The sequence below is a fragment of the Ursus arctos genome, unplaced genomic scaffold, assembly GCF_023065955.2.
Source record: "Ursus arctos isolate Adak ecotype North America unplaced genomic scaffold, UrsArc2.0 scaffold_7, whole genome shotgun sequence".
In the NCBI taxonomy this organism is placed as follows: domain Eukaryota; kingdom Metazoa; phylum Chordata; class Mammalia; order Carnivora; family Ursidae; genus Ursus; species Ursus arctos.
The window spans coordinates 5983809-6002459 of NW_026623089.1; the positions used below are offsets into that span (position 1 = coordinate 5983809).

Here is an 18651-nt window from a genome sequence, read left to right on the forward strand (position 1 = left end):
AAAGTCCTTGAATTATGTGCCAAAGCATGCTAACTTCAGCCCTCCACATTCTTAGGTTGGCTACATTCTCTTTGCCAACCTGTGTTATTCTTGAGAATTGATTTCCTGAAACATATTTGTGAAGCTTCCTACAACAGGAAACTGTAAAATCTAAACAAAGTAATTTATTAGGAATTTCATCTATTCTAAGAATAACTTGGTCCCTTGATGTGCTGTTCTCTTCTGAGACTTAGGGCTAGAGAGAGAGTCAGCTACATCTATACCTAGGAACAGCCTATATACTCTTTTATGAACGTGCCTTTAGAAGAGGCCCCACAAAGATTATCTGTGTCAGGAATGATGCTTTCTCCAAAACCCAGTGTCACTGTTTCCTGGAAGTTTCTTGGAAAACCTCTTATCTCTTTCCTGTGTAGCACAAAGCAGTATTTGAATAAGGTACCTTCATTGCTCTATAGTGGGCAGGCCTTTTCAGAAATATCACCGATGGCCGCAACTCTATGGTCAGCTAATCTTTGACAAAGCAGGAAAGAATATCCAATGGAAAAAAAGACAGTCTCCTCAACAAATGGTGTTGGGAAAACTGGACAGCAACATGCAGAAGAGTGAAACCGGACCACTTTCTTACACCATACACAAAAATAGACTCAGAATGGATGAAAGACCTAAATGGGAGATAGGAATCCATCAAAATCCTAGAGAACACAGACAGCAACCTCTGTGACCTCAGCCGTCACAATGTCTTACTCAATACACCTCCAGAAGCAAGGGAAACAAAAGCAAAAATGAACTACTGGGACTTCACCAGGATGAAAACCTTCCACACAACAAAGGAAACAATCAACAAAACTGAAAGGCAACCTATATATATGCAAATGACATATCAGATAGAGGGCTAGTATCCAAAATCTGTTAAGAACTAACCAAACTCAACATTCCCAAAACAAATAATCCAGTTAAGAGATGGAGAGAAGACATGAACAGACATTTCTCCAAAGAAAACATACAAATGGCTAACAGACACTTGAAAAAAAAGCTTAGCATCACTCATCATCAGGAAGATACAAATCAAAACCACAATGAGATACTGCCTCACACCTGTCAGAACAGGTGTTGGTGAGGATGCGGAGACAGGGGAACCCTCTTACACTGTTGGTGGGAATGCAAGCTGGTACCGCCACTCTGGCAAACACTATGGAGGTTCCTCAAAAAGTTAAAATAGAGCTACCCTATGACCAGCAATTTACTACTAGGTATTTATCCAAAGGATACAAAAACAGTGATTCGAAGTGGCACATGCACCCCAATGTTTATAGCAGTACTATCAACACTAGCCAAGTTATGCAAAGAGCCCAAACGTCCATCAACTAATGAACAGAAAAAGAAGTGGTATATATATATAGAGAGAGAGAGAGAGACAGACACAGACACAGACACACACACACACACACACAATGGGATATTACTCGGCCATCAGAAAGAATGAAATCTTGCCATTTGCAATGACATGGATGGAACTAGAGTGTACTATGCTAAGTGAAATAAGTCAGTCAGAGAAAGACAAATATCAGATGATCTCACTCATATGTAGAATTTAAGAAACAAAACAGATGAACAAAGGAGAAAGGAAGGAAAAATAAAATAAGATCAAAACAGAGACTCTTCACTGTAGGGAACAAACTGAGGGCTGCTGGAGGGGAGGTGGGTGGGGAGAAGGGCTAAACAGGTGATGGGCATTAAGGCGGGCACTTGATGTAATGAACACTGCATGTTATGTGTAAGTGATGAATCACTAAATTCTCCTGAAACCAAGAAAAAAAAAAAACACTGATGGGCACAATCTCTCCCAATCACATTGAGTAATTAATTTTAGTTTGTTAAAGTTAAGTAACAATATTTTAATAATTAGTATTTAATAATTAAGTAATAACATTTTAAATAACAATAATCTCTAATGTCTATTTAGCCAAACCATCCATGCAGTTTATTAAGTTAGGGGTGGCCACGCAATGCTCGCTGAATGGAGAGACCACCTTCCGAAACCCATCAAAGCGTTGAGGGAACCCCCAGCAGCAACAATCAGAGAATCAGGGTGCTTCTACGCATCTCCAAAACCACTTGACAAAACAAGGAGCCAGCAAGAGTGAAGCATAACTGGACTACGACCTTAATTCACTGAGTCTTCAAACAGATTACTCAAGGTGGCTAGCTTTTTTGGTAAATTATTGTGAATTTTCCAAGTATCCTTCTCTACCAAGTAGACAGGAGGGGCGTGCTCGGTAGGCCCTGGTCAGGTCTTATTTAGAATCTCACAAAGTACGCTTCCCCCTCCCAAATTTTCATCAGCCCCATCTCCATCCAGGATAAAATGGTACTTTTTTTGACCCACCCAGGCGCCCCAAGAAAGATGTTTTATAAGCAATTGCAGGAAAGAATGGAGATGATTGCCTTGAGCATTTCACGGAAAGACATAAGGAGTCCTGCGTGTGTTCATGATGAATGCGCTCCTCTGTAGAAGACACCCTGAGCTGGTTTCATAAAATAGGTCACATCTCTTATTTACGTTTGAACCAAATAACGGGGCTCTATATTTGTTCCTTATAGGGGATTGGATTCGGTCAATGGTGGGAGACAGAGGTGGACAGGGGCTGGGGAAAAGGCCAAGGAGAGGTGAACTATACATTGTGCTCTTGTGCTTGCTTTGAGGACCATTCAGACAGCCCCCTTGGTGCCGCTGTGACCCTGGCACATGAGCTGGGCCACAACTTCGGGATGAACCACGACACACTGGAGCGAGGCTGTGGCTGTAGCGTGGCTGCCGACAAAGGAGGCTGCATCATGAACCCTTCCACCGGGCAAGTACCCACATTCCAGCCATTTTCAGAATCGCCACAGGTTGAATTGCATGTTGGGAAACTGCTAAGCAAAAATCTCCCTGGTTTTTTGGCCAGACCACCCATGGAAACTTCCAGAAGGAAAACCCTTTCCAAGTAGCCAGAGTGGACTGCACTCCTCTGAAGGGTGGGTCATAGGCAACCAGACTGCAATGCCTCAGGGCAGGAGGACTGACCTCTTCCCTGAGAAGTGGTGGGTGGGGAGGGGTAGACGCTGTCTTTGTTTAGAAATTGCAAATTATCCTACGATTTGAGCACCTGTTTTCTATTTGAGCCTACAGCTCCAGAGTGCCCCCCCTCCAGCCAAGGGCCAGGAAAACTCACTGGGCAAAGGGGCAGGGTTAGATGGGTCACATGGCCTTCAGAGGGTGCTGGCTGGGGAGTGTTTCTTCCCTCGGGGTTGACCTCACGGCCTGTGTATCTGAAATGCATCAGTAGTGGGGGGAGGGGTGTTCTGCAGCGTCCCCTCCTCTGAAGCACCACCTTATCGGATCTGAGAGGTTTAAATGAAGTGACTTCTCTGTGTCAGTAAATCACGCTGTTCTTCCCTTTGGAACGCCTTTCTGAAACTCTAGACTCGGTTCGCCCAGGGGAAAAGGAAGACAGGTTCATTAAGGGAGCATTCAAATGAGGTGGAAAGAGATGCCACGAGGAGTGACTGCGTACAGGTTCTGATGAGATCCTGATGCCTCCCAGGGCCCATCCCAAACCAGAGCGCTGTGCTAATGTGGGGAGACTCTCATTAGGAAAGAAGAACACTCACTTGTTACAGTCTTCTTTTTTATACCTGAGTGAGACCTTCCCAACACTTCTCTTCATGGCACTTCCCAGGTGAGGCCTGCTCTCTGGGTTTGCTGGAAGGAAATGTTGGAGCAGGAGGCAAGTACTGGCTGCAGCCCAAAGACCGGCCTCTGTGAAGACCTGCTGGCAAGGGGCCAGTCCTGGGGGGGCGGGGGCACCTGCTGGAGGTGTAAAGCGATGGATTGTTACAAAATGTGGTTATACTTTTGCAAGGAATAGCATTGGGGGGCTCCTCTCAAATGGCTCCTAGGGCATCACGTTGTCTTTGAAACAAAGACTGGGCAGAGGGGCACAGCTCGCATCCTAGACGTTGTCATGCCTGAGAGCTGTTCTCGAGGCACCTCATTGTCCCTTTATTGGCAAGTGACTGCTTGTCTTCCTTGCCACCATTAGCACAGAGCCTTTGGAGGGCATCTTTTTTTTGCTTCTAATTCTGTCTTAAGCACGATTCGTAGGAGTGACAAAGACCTAGTAGAGGGATTTGCTCTGAGTCTGTGATTACTGAAGCCAGGAACCGGAGCCCAAAGTGAGAGTATCTTAGGCCAACACCAACAGGAAAAGAAATAGTATAAAACTCTAGATACTAACCAGGGAGCTCCCCAAAGGGAGGCAGGCTACTCTGAGAAAGTGTGTGCTCCTTGTCATTTAAACTATCCAGGCAGAAGCAAGATAACTATTTGGGAGGCATTGGGGGCAAAGAATTCCTTCTGAGGGTATGAGGTTGGGCCAGGGGCCTGTAGGTGTCTTCTTTTTCCAATACCCTACCAGGCCAGCCAGAGCCCAGCATCACCGGCCAGCATGCCGTGTGAATCTCAGAATATGAGGCTGGTAGGAGGTTAACACACAACTGAGCAGTGTTCATGCTTTCTCATTCTTGAGGAACTCAAAGTGGCTACAGAAAATTCACTTCTTAATTTCCCTGCCTATCAAATAGACACAAACACATCAGCTTGCATGCCTCTGGAAGTGGTTCCCAATGACTAACATCGTGAATGTTTTGGAACTCTTGATAAAATTGGCAAATGGAAGACAAGATTGGGAGCACTAGAGTAGGGTTGAAGAGCCCTGGGAGCCCCTATTCTGACACCAATTGTTTTGGGTAATACAGGCAAAGGAGTAACCCCTCTGGTCTTAACCATTCTTCGTCAAGAAAATGAGTGAGTTTGTCTTTTTCCTTCCTTCCTTCCGTCCATCTATCCGTCCACTGATTCATATTCATTCTATCTACCCATCCATCTATCCATCTATTTATTCATTGATCATTCCTGTCATCCATCCATCTACCCATCCTTTCATCAGATCATCTATACATCCACCCATCCTGAGACTTATTTGTTCACACAGTCAACACATTTTTTTGAGCCCTGTGCTTATTTCGGGAGCACACAGATGCGGGAGACCCCACAGCTCTAGGAATTACGTGATTCTCAAGGTACAACAGCAAGACCTACTTCCTGACACTCCCCATAATTTTGTGTAAAGCCCTTCGAATTGGAAAGTCTTCATGGCAGTGTTTAAGGATATGATCCAAATTACCCTGGAGATATTTGAAAATCATAGGTAGAAGTGGTATTGTTACGAGCTCAGCAAATCATTTCAAAGGTGGGTTTTTTTTTTTTTTCCCTTACCAGGGGTTTGCTAATAGTCTTTACTTGATTTATACCTTATTAGCAATTTCTGAGTTTTCTCTTTTGCTGAGCTTGTGCTTTTGCGTAAATCTTTTCTATTTGGTTCTCATTTATGATCCCACATTCCTGTCCAGAGAGTGGTGTTTTTAATTTTCTCAGATGGAAAGAAACTTCCTAAGCAAGTGGGTGAATTAATCACAAAGGCCCACAGTGAAGTGGAGGTCAGGCCGCCCAGGCAACCCTCAGCCATCCATCACCCATTGTAGAACTTCCAGGCTGCTTTTAATCTGCAGTATTATCCCCACGTGGTCTCCCTCTTACTTCATAGGGTCCCCTCGAGAGTGGCAGAGTGGATTAAATGAGATCACATGTCTTTGTAAATTGTAAATCACTCCGCAAATACACGGCAGCACGATTACTGTTATTATTTAGCTGGCGGGGCCTAAATCGTTGAGGGCCTCTTCCAGAATCCCTGCTCGGAGTTGCTGGAAAGCACCTCAAGCGCCACGAAACAGTCACCGAGCAACGCGCCCACAGCCTCTGCGTGAACGGCTCGTAGTAGGCTGGCCGTCGGCCCAACGCCAGCCGCCCTCCTGACTCCCTCCGCACTCCTGATGCGGGAACGAGCCGCAGACGTGCAAAGGGTTACTCAAGCCTGGCCTCAAAGGGGACTCCCAAAGAGGTGAATCGTGACTGCTTTCATGATATTCAGGTCTCCCCGAGTCAAAAAGAACCAAAATTGCGAATGGTGGCAAGGGGGAAAGCACAGCCCGTAGTATGCCTTGTGTTCTCTTTATCAAGACTTTCCATACTCCTAACTCCGCGACATTCACCACCTGCCGGTCATTGACAAACGGGACTCAAAACCTGGGGAGAACGTGCCAGCGTGCGCTCCCGCTTAAACGCGGCGTCGTGACGTCAGCGGCAGGAACGGTCGGAGGGCGCTCCCTACAGGTCGTACCGTTAGTTACCGCAAGGCCCGGAGCGCGTGAGAGCGTGTTTTGCGTCTTCGCATAGTTCACACCAAGACCTGCCTTGGAAATCACTCTTTAGCAAAAGCGGTATCTGGGGATTGGTGCGGGAGTTTAGCCTCCGTGAGTCCACTCGTTAATGAGCTGCGTGGAGCATGTGGGCTGAAAGGGTTGAGGACGAAGCGTGCCACATTTATGGGAGTAAGAAAAATGTGAATAGTTTGAACACGTTTGGAAAAGGATATTCAGCATAATTATAAATGTCACTTCCCAGAGTGGACCCGAAAAAAAGCAGTATTGGCATTCAAAAAGTACTCTCGGGGCTTCCTTTATTTTTTGCGAGAAATTTTCTGTTAGAGCTGGAGGAAAGGAATCTCCATGGGGTGGGGGGGAATGCACCAGAGTCTGGGACACACGCTAACCCAGCTGCCGCAAGATCTCACGTGCTCTCATAGATGTCAGGGTGACAGCCAGGAACAGGACAGACATTCTTCTTGCCTCCGGGAACTTGCACTTTCTGGGGGAAGACAGACTTGAAAAACAGTACTTTGAAAATCGCAGGTTAAAGAGGAGTGCTTTGAAGGACACAGAGGAAGAGGATGGAAAGGAAAGACGATGGGAGAGGGGCCCCACCTTAATTAGGGCTTTAGGGAGGAGCTCCCTTGGAGGTGACCTTTAAGTGAAGACCAAAAGGAGGGGCTGGTCGGAGAGCCTGCAGGAATGGGGGAGGCCGGGGGCTTGGGTGGAAGGGACATGGCTGTGCTGATGGGAGGCCAGAGGCTTGTCGGGGCTGCGCCAGCATAGGGGTGGGGCCTGGAAGCACAGGGTGCTGGTGCTACTGGAGAGAAAGGGGGTTGGGAGGAGCCAGACCACGCAAAGCCCAGTCCACCAAGTAGGAACGCAGTTTTGTCCCCGGCGCAGTGAGAAGTCCTTGGAGGGTTTAGGCAGGGCAGTAATCTGATCTGACTTAACCTTTCAAGCTTTCTTCCCTTCTAAGATCACCAGCATCTGAGTTAGGATAGCTTGCCAAGCTAAGGGGGTTTTGTCAATTTTAAAAAGGCAGGGTGTGCTTCTTGTAAAAAAAAAAAAAAAAAAAAAGTCAAAGCAATGGACTCTAAATTCTAGTTTTATTTTCGTGTGATTAATAGGCATTTGGAATTCAAGGAGAAGGGTCCTGCTTCAGCACGCCAGGCGGCGCGTCCCACCCCCACACACACACCCTTGCCTCTCCGGACTTGCACACTTGATGTACAAAGTGCTATTCTGTTTAGGGTTTCACTCTGCTGTTCTTACAGTAAGCGTCCTTCAAGGACTCGACTTCAAAGAGCCATGGAAGAGCCCTTTCACACTCCGTGTGTGTGTGTGTGTGTGTGTGTGTGTCTGAAAGGAATTACTGCATAGTTTTCATGCTGATGCTAAGATTAGGGGTTTGGAGCTGTTTGGGTTTTGTTTAGTCCAGACTGGCAAACAGCTCCTGAGCAAAGAATGCTCTGTGGCTGCCAACGGAGAGTGGAGAGCAGCATGTTGCATGCCCAGGATAACGTAGGCTAAGGAAATCGAATGAGGGTGACCCCTTGCTCTCCAGTGGTGTAAATAATTTACATTAAGCTGAGGTTGGACGTTCAGGAATAACATCTACTACTGGATCAAATAACCATGTTTAAGCAGAAAGCATTGCCATGCTACGTCCTCAAAAGTTTGTATAATTGGCTCATTCGATTCCATTTAATTCAATTCAGGAAACAGTCATTGCATACCTACTTGCTACACGGCTGTCTGGACGTGGAGCACGTCTGGATGGCCTCCACCCAGGTTCAACCTTCTCTGATGAAAACTAGGAAGACATCAGGCCTGCCTCTGACTCAGGACTAGCCCGCTGCAGGAAATCGGGTTAGGCAACCAAGCATCGCAAAACCACTCATTGACTCAGCCAGTATTTTCTGTGCGCCTGTGTGCCAGGTCCTAGGGAGCAGAGAGCGGGCACAGACACAGAAGGCAGGAACCTTCTGGGAACTCATACTGTAGTGGGACGACAGGCAAGTAAACTGTGCTGATTACAAAGTACAACCTCAGGACACTGGGGACATTTTTGGTGCCATGAGGCTCCCTGCAGGGGCACCTAATCTAGTCTCTACAACGTCCTGGATTTCATAGCATCTCCCCTCTAAGTGTATGCCGCTGCAAGAGGAGACCATTTTAAACGTAACCGTTGTACCATTTCACAGTTAAAAACAATAACAACGATAATTCATTGTGAATGAGGAGCAAAAGGTTGGAAGGGATGGTGGGCAGGGAAGGCATTCGTCCAGTCTGAACCCTAAAGAATTGAATGAGGTTAGGCAGGCTCTCCCCAAGAATTCCTAGCTCACATTACTGGACAACTGGATTTCTGTTCGAGGAGACCTCTGTCTGAAAATGTGTTTCAAGGAACTAAAGTGAACTTTTCAGTGAAAGATTCCCCAGAGTTTGGGATGTGGTTGGGAATTGATAGAAATTGGATGTATTTGGAAGTCAGTACTCTTCGTAGAACTTGCATTCTTGGAGAACAGAGCAAAAATACACATAATTTAAACTCAGCCCCCTTTGAACTCTGAGGAACTGAGATCATGAAATACGTTTATCATAAGGGGATTTTATAAGAACCTGTTTGTGGGAGATCATTTTCACGTATTATCTCTTCATTTAAAGGTGATTAATTTTTTTTCTCAATGAAAGGTTTAAGAAACGCTTCACTTCATTCTTCAAAGTGTAGGGGGGGAAATGGAAATCTTTATTCAAGGAGGGGACAAAATGAGGAGCTCCAGTAACATTAAAACACTGCTGCTCAGAATCAGTTTAATTATCCAGCCAGAGTAATTTCGTTGGCTACATCCCGACATTATCATAACGGGGAAATGAACTGGCAGGAGAGATTCTTGAAAAGAGTTCAAGAGGGCGCACCAATATGGAGAATGTTCTTGTCCCTCTCTGTGTCATTAGCTGTTGCTCGCTGTAAAATACGGGAGCTTGTCTGCAATTAGCGCAGAGCCTCAGTACTGCCTCAAGTCATTGCCAAGGGCACAGTAGAATCCTCCTCCTCTCTTAAGCTGGACACAAAACAGAGAGGTCAAGCTGGGCAGATGGGTCGGCATGGCCCCTACTTCTTAAATATCCAATTTGGGGGAAATGCCCATAGGAAAACTTGACTTTGACCCAAGAGGATTGCATTCCAATATCTAGTTCAACAGTAAACCTTGTGAGGTGGGTATGACGATGCCTGTTTTAAAGAGAAAAGAGCTGGAGCTCAGAAAGTTAAATGAACGGCCAGCATTTTCAAAACTACCCAACCGGAAGTCCCAGGACATAAGGCTGAGTCACCAGCATCTGTCCTGGGGTAATGGTCAGAGAAAACTGTGCTCAGCTTCCAGCTGGAGGCTTCCGGGGAGCTCCTTGCAGCCGGGCTGATGCATCAAGGCTAGGGATGAGTTGTGGGGAGCTGTGTCATTCAGCCTACCTCTGTGTTTTCCACATGGCCGTGGCCCCAGCCGTGTTGGGGTTTCGTGTGGGGACTGAAGCCTTCTCGGCACAGAGCAGTGTCCCTGGACGACTTCTGGGAGGCAGGCAAGCTGCCCCAATTTTAAACCATTTAGTTCTGCAAACTTCCTTCAACTCCTGTTACAACAGCAGAGAATTATTTCCTGTCATTGCTCGTTAATCCAGCATTTTATTTGTGGTAGAACATGTGTGAAAACATTATAGCTGAAATTCTGCCAGTGCTTCCCTCCCCCTCCCACACACACATACACACACCCATGGCTTCTTCCTCTCCCCAGGACATATGGCACGGAGGCTCCAGCGTGAGGTCAAGGGTAAACTTTTAGGCCTCTCTGCAACCAACAATATCCAGCAGAACCCACTTCAGGCTCCACTAGGTCAGAAATTTTGTGTGTCTTGTCCTTGCTGAGTCCCCAGCACCTAAAACAGTGCCTGGCACATAGGAAAATAAGCACTTGAATGAAAGGATGGATGGATAGAAGGCTGGGCTGGTGGATGAGTGGATAATGATGAATGGAATGACGGATGGATGGAGAGATGGAAGGAAGAAACAGTGGATGAATGGATAATTGTGAGTGGAAGGATGGACAGACAGACAATGGCTGGAAGAAAGGAAGGATCGGTCAGTGGATGAGTAGATAATGGGTGGAATGATGGATGGACAGATGGATGGATGGATGGTGATTGCAGCACAATCAGATGTATGCAGAGTGAGGCCACCTTTTGTATAATGACTAAATCTATGGAGAGAAGACTCTGAGACTGTTGTCTTTTATAATACAAGCGAGAAATCCCAGGGAAGTAGGTGGTAAATAGGAGGCTGAGTCCATCACTTTTTTCATACATACTCTGGAGATCAGGGTGACAGGAGCAATTGGCTTTCAAGAAGTAGAATCCTTCCTGAAGTGGCTTCTCCTGAAACCTTTGCTTAATTTAGCTGAAGTGGGAGGAAAGGGCTCAAAAATAAAAAATCTAAAAATAGTGGTAAGGGTAAGGCCCTGTAGACTTCATAGACCACTCTCCAGTCTGCAAAGAACTTTCATATATCCTTTCTCATTTAATTGTGCCTACGAGAAGAGGGCAAACACAATCACCTCCATTTTACAGAGGAGAAAACTGAGGTTTGGGGAGCCTAGCGGCCCCATAGCTAATTGGGATCAGACTCTAGATGTCAGCGCACAGCTTCTGGTTCTTGGCCCATTCCTCCGTGCCTCCCCACGTGTGTCTGAGCAGGGGAGCTTTTGGTTCCGAATCATTGGGCGCAGGGGTGGAGGTTGGAGCCAGGGGCGAGCCCTTCAGCACCCCAATGGCAACCCCAGTGTCAGGAGCTCAGTGAGACAAAAACAGAACGAGAACTTGGAAACTTCAGTCCTGGTGGGCAGCTTGGAGGTATCTAGCATGACTACTTCCTCTATCATATTTGATTAAAAGCGTTTTCCCTGTTACAGACTCTCAGAGCCAACAGAAGCAACTGGCATAATCTATGCAGGCCTGTCTGCTGGGGCAGGGGGGCGAGAACAGGGTTACCTTGGGCATGCAAACCGTCCCTTACTCTCCTCTGGATCTGTCTGCATCGGCCAGAGCCCGGTCCCTGAGGAGCCCCATGCAGACACAGGGGCCTTTTCTTATAATGAAGCTGAGAAACTCATCTAAGACCCAGCCTCTGATGGGCCGCCCCCGCGCCCTTGAGCCCCCTGCCCTTCAGGCCTGGGTTCAAGAGGAAATAGCCGTCAGCACACTGAAGTGAGAGGTCTAATTTCTGGTAACATCCAGAGACCTCCCGTGTACCTCTCCACTGACCGGCGGAGCTCAGTTAGTATCTTTCTTTATTAAAAAATCTAGGAAATTACATTTGTGCTTTAATTGGTTTCCAGGGGGGAGGAGCAGAGGTCAAAGTTCACATGTAAAAACATGAATTATAATGTGCCACAGATGGCTTCATTCTGAATCCCAGGTGTTTGCTATTAACAGTGGACACGTCCTACTGCGGCCGTTTTTTTGATCATCTGCTCCTGGCCTGGTGCTTCCCTTCGCCTTCTGCGGCCCATCTGGTAGGCCCACTGGGTCCGCGTTTGGCCCTAATGCAGTCACTTTCCGTTCTTGGAGCTGACAGCAGGAATTCCTTTCGGTCACCCTGCGTTTCGTTCTGGTGTGTGAACCAGTGTTCTCAGGGTCGTGCCCTGTGCCCCCACGGCAGGCTGCAGACTCAGGTCCACTTCTGCCACCACCACCCCCCCCCACCCCCCCCCCCCCCCGCCAACCTCCCAGCAGAGTCACGCTGCTTTCCAGGTGAAAGTCCCCTTCCTCCGCCCTCAACTGCTTGGGGCCGGAACAGGCTCACAACCTCCCCCAGGTGCGTGCATTCTGGCCCGGGCTTGACCTCAGGTGTGCTGGATAAATCCCAAGACACGGCCTTTGTTTCCCATAAAACCAGAGATATTCAGAGAGCTATTTGAAGGTATGCTTGGGGTAACGTGCGTGGTCTCGGGGTTTGCCCTGCCTCTACCTGACTCCCAGGAGCCCAGGCATCTGGACAGCTGCCCATTCACGGATGCTGATTCTCCCGGCTCAGTCGTCTGTGCCAGGTCATGCCTGGGACTGCCCTGAGGCCCCCGCCCTGGGAGTAACTTCTGGAAGCTGCTCCGAGAGGCCTCCTGACTGCCGTGGAAGCAACGTGGCTGCAGGCGCAGAACATGGGACTTCAGGTCAGAGAGCTGTTTGAGACCTGAGATAACTGTGCCGAGATACATAACCTCTTGGAGCCTCAGGATCCCCACCTGCAAAATAGGGACGATGTAATCTGACTCACGGCAGTATGGGTGAGTGAGAAGGGCCCCGCAGCTCCTGGCCCACAGCAGGGGCTCGCTGACCAATGCTAACTGCTGTTAATATCTATGCCCATTTTCCCTGATGTGCGGGCAAGAAGCACCTGCCGGGGGACGGCCTCCTCGAGCGGCACCTCCACCGTGCCAGGTGCCGGAGACCAGGCCGGTCCCAACAGCCCCGCCTTCCTGCTTGCACCTCCATTCCGCGATGCTGGTTGAGAGTGTTCAGTCCTGGGCCCGGCTGTGGGAAACCTAAAGATTTTTTTGAAGATGGCCCTAGAGTGGTTGGTTGGAATCTTGACCACATAAGGTCCATCCCAACGGTGACATCCTGTACCCTCTCACTCTAAACTGGCTTCCGGCTCCACCAGGAAAAGAAGATGACGATCACGTGGAGTTTGTGCTCCTGGAGGGAGGAGGGACACGTAGAAGCTGCTCCGAACTGTAAACTAAGGAGTTGTTTTTGAAAAAGGTGTTGGGGCGAGTTGTGGAGCGAATGATAGAGTGAGTCACGAGGTGGTGTTCTCGGAGCACGGGGGCCAGGTGTGCTGGGTTCGGGGTCACGCTCCACCCTGAGCTCCGGGCCTGGCCTCAGCTGTGGAGGATGGGGCTGGAGGCCGACGGGGAGGGTGCTCACGTGACCCAAACTTTGGGAAGGACTGGGAAAGAGCTGCCGGGGTCTGCTGACAACACGTCTGCGTAGCAGGTAAGAGGCGCCCAAATGCGTTTTTGGTTGTGTGGGTTGGTTGTTTCTGCTCCCAAGTCCCTGTTCCGGTGGAGCGAGAGAAACCCGGGCCCTTCCATTCTGGAGCTGTCTTTCTGCTCCTTTCACACCGTATGCGTGTTCAACTGAGGGGTCGCTCTTAGCTGCCTGGTGGTCCCTTGGCCTCCTAGATCCTCTTCCTCTCAAGCCGACATGGACTTGTGGTTTTACAGTTTCAAGTTTAAAGATTGCTACGTTGGGGCCACAATTATGATAAATCCTGCATCCTATCAAAATGTTTTTAAGGCCTTGAATGTACGAGGCACTCGCGGTCAATAATTGGAAGTAGCCAAAGCAGCAACTCTAAAAAGAAATACACAGCTGCTTCTTATAAATACCGGCAGCCGGCATCTCACGGTGCTTGGAAATTCACCGGAGACTCGCCCCATTTTTGTCGGAGGCTCACTGATCCTGACCCATGGCATGTGAGGTAGTCGTTGTTATCCCATTCTGTAGATGTGAAAACTGAGGCTCGGTTTTAAAACGTGGCTTTAGTTTTGATAGATGGGGTGCTCAGACACCGTCTTCCCCTTTTCCACCTGCTCCGTGCAACTCGTGCAGGTAAAGAGCTCCCCTCCCCCCTCCAGGCCTGCTGAATCTGTCACTTCTGCCGTCAGGAGGAAATAAAACTCCACTTGAGTCTGCAAAAGAAATCAGTGGGAAACAGAATGTCGGAAACATATTTTCTAAAACTAGCTATGCCTTAATCGTTTATCAGCTGTGGGAGAAGCGAGGCAGTGGTGGTGGTGGTTTTTCTTTTCCAATCGTTTTAAGCTAATCTGGAAGGCTTCCCATCCACCCCGGCTTCCTGCAACGCTGGCTTTTCCTGTCACACGTTTGTGTCAGCCCCAAGGTGCTCTCAGCAGCTGCGCAGGCCACTTCCCCTCCTTCCTCGGGTCACTTCCGTGTCTTTCCCACAGTCAGCACACAGACTGATGTCACCCCCAGAACTCGGAGCCGGGAACCCAGACTCTGGGACCCAACACACATTTATTAGAGGTGAGGGCGTCTCGGGAAACCTGGCGCACGGTCACCTACAGGCACCCTGCATCCAGCCTGGTCACACCTGCTTTCCCCGGCTGCCTCGCTTCCAACAAGAAAGGTCACTGTCTCCAGATAATACCCGGAGAGCTTTTACAAGGCAGATCACTCCTGACTTCTGTCTGGGCTGATAAATTGGCTTAGTGTGGTTCACCCCAAGAATATAGCCGGGAAGTGCACGATAGGTGCCTGCAAGCAAAGAATTTTCTGACTGCAGATTTGTCAAAGTAAAAGTAACCCCTAATAATGTTTTACTTGGCAGCTTTGTGACGGCTAAAATATTAAGCTGGGGCTGCTTTTACAGTGAGAAGCCGTAAGTGGCGTTCCTCTTTCGAAAAGTGGGTTTTGTGTTTTGCTTTTTTTTTTTTCCCCCGTGTCACCCAGCTGTTTTGTCCACGTTTTATTTCTGACCTTGCACTCTGCATGGTAAATTTGCCCCCACATGTCCTTGGTAGTTAAAAACTAGAGGCAGAAGCGGATGTGTGTAACAGAAGGGGTCACGTCTGGGCAGGAGCCAGTCACTCCGGCGTGGCGTCTGCCCGTGAGCGGAAAGCAGCACTTTTTCTGGGTCCTAGGTAGAATCATTTGAAAGCGAGTATGTTGCAGAATGGCTTCTTTTCTAGATACTGCTGCCATTTTACTGCTTCGCACCAGTCTTTCATTGCCATCTGTCAGTTCAATGAGCGGCTGTCCTGACCTGTTTGGGATAATTTACTACGAGAAGGGTTAAAAAGCACATTGTGATGAGCTTCCCGAGAGCTCTAGAAGGGACTGAGTCTTGTCTTTCTAAACTACTGACCCTGGGCTGCAGAAGATCTCCCATGTTATGGGCAACTATGTGGCCCAAGGCAGGGTTCTTTTCATCATTGCTACAGGGAACAGAGTCTACCTTGAGGCAGGAACAGTGCCAACTAAAGGAAGGCAGAATTTCCACACAATGGAGTTGGAAGCAAGAGGAAGGAACTTGCTTCAGAACAGAAACCCTGTGTTTTGCGACCAGAACCTTCCGTGGTACCTTAATTAGCGTGTAGTGTGATGATTAGTTGGTCATTCTGGTGTATCACTGAAAGATATTTGAAAATTTATTCATAATTTGAATGTGGCTTTGAAAGACAGATACTCAGGGAATTTTTAGCACCTGCCTAAAAATCACATCATGTTTTCAAAATGCTGTGCATTGGGCTTTTTTCCTTAGAAAATGGAACCACAGCGTAAAACAGAACTATTTCTAATTTGAGTGCATGAAAGGTGACCTTTGATGCGCCTAGATTGTATTTCTTACTTTCTGACCTAAGTAGGTATGGTTTATCCCTATGACCTTCATGACCTCTGAATTTTAAATCTAGGTCAGTTGTTCCTAAAGCTTAATTCTGATAAATAGTGTCACAGCGTGGATGAACCTTGAAAACATTACGCTAAGTGAAAAACGCCAGACATAAAAGGTCACCTAATGCACGATGGCATTTCTATGAAATGCCCGGAACAGGCAAATCCAGAGACGGAAAGCAGGTTAGTGGTTGACAGGGGCTGCGGGGAGGAGGGATGAGGAGTGACTGCTTAATGGGTGTGGGGTTTGCTTGCGGGGTAGGGAAAACAAACGTTCTGGAATTACTAGTGGGGACAGTGGCACAACATTATGAATGTTCTAACCGCTGCCACATTGCGTACTTCTAAAAGGTGGACTTTATGTTATGTGAATTGTACCTCCATTTTTAAAAAAATCACCTGGAGGGCTTATTAAAACACAGGTTGCTGGGCCCCACCTCTGAGTTTCTCTAACTCAGTAGGCCTGGGTGGGGCCTGGGCATTGGCATGTGGAGTAGCTTGCCACGTGATGCTGATGCAGGGGCCGCACTTTGAGAACCGCTGATCCAGGCGTATGTGGGGCAACGGGAGAATGTGTCCTTCCTGTTTATATCAGTACGTCGAGGGTTTATTGATCACTGTCCGCGTTCTGGCAGTTTCCTACAGGTAAAGCGGTGTGCACTGACCTTAGTCGTGAAGAAAAGGGGGTTTTTAAATAACTGAACTTGGAATCAAATCCAGCGTCTGCCATCCCCTAACTGCAAACTCTTAAACCAATCCTTCTTCTTATTGGCAAAATGAGAATGGTAATACCTGTCTCGCTGGATTGCTTTGAAATTTTAAGTCTAAAAGCAAAAATGTATTTAAAAAAATATTACTATGAGAAAGCACCTACCATGCCACCCAGCTTAAAGAAGTTTCTCAATACATAGTTATTTTAAAATATATATATGTATATACTAAATATAATTATATGCACTATAATTATATATAATTTTATTTTTTATATAAATTCTATGTTATATGGCTAAACATGCATGGTACATTTATATATATGTAAATATATGTCCATCTTTTGTTTCTATGGATGGAGAGGCGGTGTGGGGCATGGGTGTGTATGGTAGTTCCCTTGGCAAAGGTCCTACAAGGGACAGTGGGAAGGGCTCCAGCCATATTTGGGATCTGCCTCAGAGCTTTGAATATAATAGACTCTTGAAGATTCCTTCTTGAGTAAATAAGTGGGTAAGTGATTCCATGAAAGAGTAGTGAACATACTACCCAAAAGGTTTAATTCTGCTGTCATCCAAAGCTCAGAGGCAGAGTTGGCACCTAGGAAGTGGGGTGATGAGCTTGGCCATGCCAAGCATCTCCCTGGTGACTGAACTGAAGAAATAGTCATCTTAATAATCACTGGGCTGGCAGGTCCTGTCCACGGATTTCTGACACCGTCCCGGGCAATAGCTTCTATACCTTGTTCGTGGTCCGTTGGCAAATTTTCATCAAGGTGAATGAACTGTTCTTTGACTCCATAAGCCAAGACCTCACCTGTTCACTAGGCATTGTGCCACCAGTGGTTATGTGGATGTCAAACATTTTCAAATATGTGTCGATGAGGATTGTATCGTATTAGAGGAATCTAATATTTGGCGCCTTTCAAATTCCCTTTGCAGATATGAAATTATTTTACCTCACTAAATTCTGTTTATTGGAGGAAGGGCTATTGGGTTAAATATAATTTTTCGATATTCTCTATTTGCTTGTCATTCAAAAATAGTTTGCTCGGGGCGCCTGGGGGGCTCAGTTGGTTGAACAGCCAACTGTTGGTTTCGGCTCAGGTCATGATCTCAGGGTTGTGAGATCGAGCCTCGTGTAGGGCTCAGCACGGAGTCGGCTTCAGACTCTTTCTTCCTCTCCCTCAGCCCCTTTCTCCTGTGCGTGCATGCGAGCTCTCTCTTTCTCAAATAATTTTTTTTAAAGTTGCTTAAAAGGGAGAAAATAAGAAAATTTGAAGTTCTTATGAAAAATGCCTTCAGCCATTATCAGTACCTCGTCCATGTAGGGCAGAGTCCCCCCGCCACTGCCACCACCTAATGATACTCCCTGGTCGTCTCCTTGCAGTCGGCATGAACTCAGGTGGCCTAGGGGCCGTCTACTGAGCAAATTCCTCTAGTCCCGTCACATCTCTCCACGGATCTTTGCACCAGCTCTCCCCTGTGCCTGGAGCGTTCCCCCTCTAGATGTGCCCACAGCTTGGTCCCTCACACCCTTCTGGCGAGAGCTTCAAATGCCACCCCAACCCCTGGTGATGTCTTTCCCTACCAGCCTTCCTAAAAATTCTGTTCTTCCCGCACACAACCTCTCCTTCTTGCCTGTTTTATTTTTCTCTTTGACATTCCTTTCTAGCACATTTACTAGCCCCCCTTACGCATTACCTTCCTGCCCCACTGGAATACAAGCTCCATGACAGTCAGGATTTTTCTATGTTTTGTTCATCCCCCTATTTCTAAGAGAAATAGAAATTTATTATTACACAGATGACTCTACTTCTGACAGCATCTAGCTCAGACACGCAGATGTGGTTTTGCCAACAAGGATCTCTTCTCCTCTCCCAAACACTCTGAAGTTTAAATCCTGGATTTAAACTGATCTCATTCACCTTATTACTATCTATCCCTTTTCTTTAACGTCATCTCCCCAAAGCCCAATAGCTATTTGTTATTTTGCAAGACAATTGAGATAGGAGGACTTGTGTGAGCTGGGACTGGACCTGGCCTTTGCCCTCTAGCCTCTGGACATTAGTGGACATTCTCTGCCCCCCTTGTGAAACGGTGATTCATACCACTCTCTCCCTGGGCTTTTCTCAATCACTGTTACTCTTGCTCTAAATCCTTC

The 18651-nt window shown here is 47.4% G+C and overlaps 1 protein-coding gene across 1 annotated transcript in view; it reads left to right on the forward strand.

Moving 5' to 3' along the window:
- ADAM12 (ADAM metallopeptidase domain 12) overlaps positions 1–18651 on the forward strand; it is a 335474-nt gene that overhangs the window by 260009 nt on the left and 56814 nt on the right. Inside the window, exon 11 of the mRNA XM_026494364.4 lies at positions 2704–2852. Coding sequence (XP_026350149.2) covers positions 2704–2852 — 149 coding nt within the window. The remainder of the gene's footprint in view (positions 1–2703; positions 2853–18651) is intronic.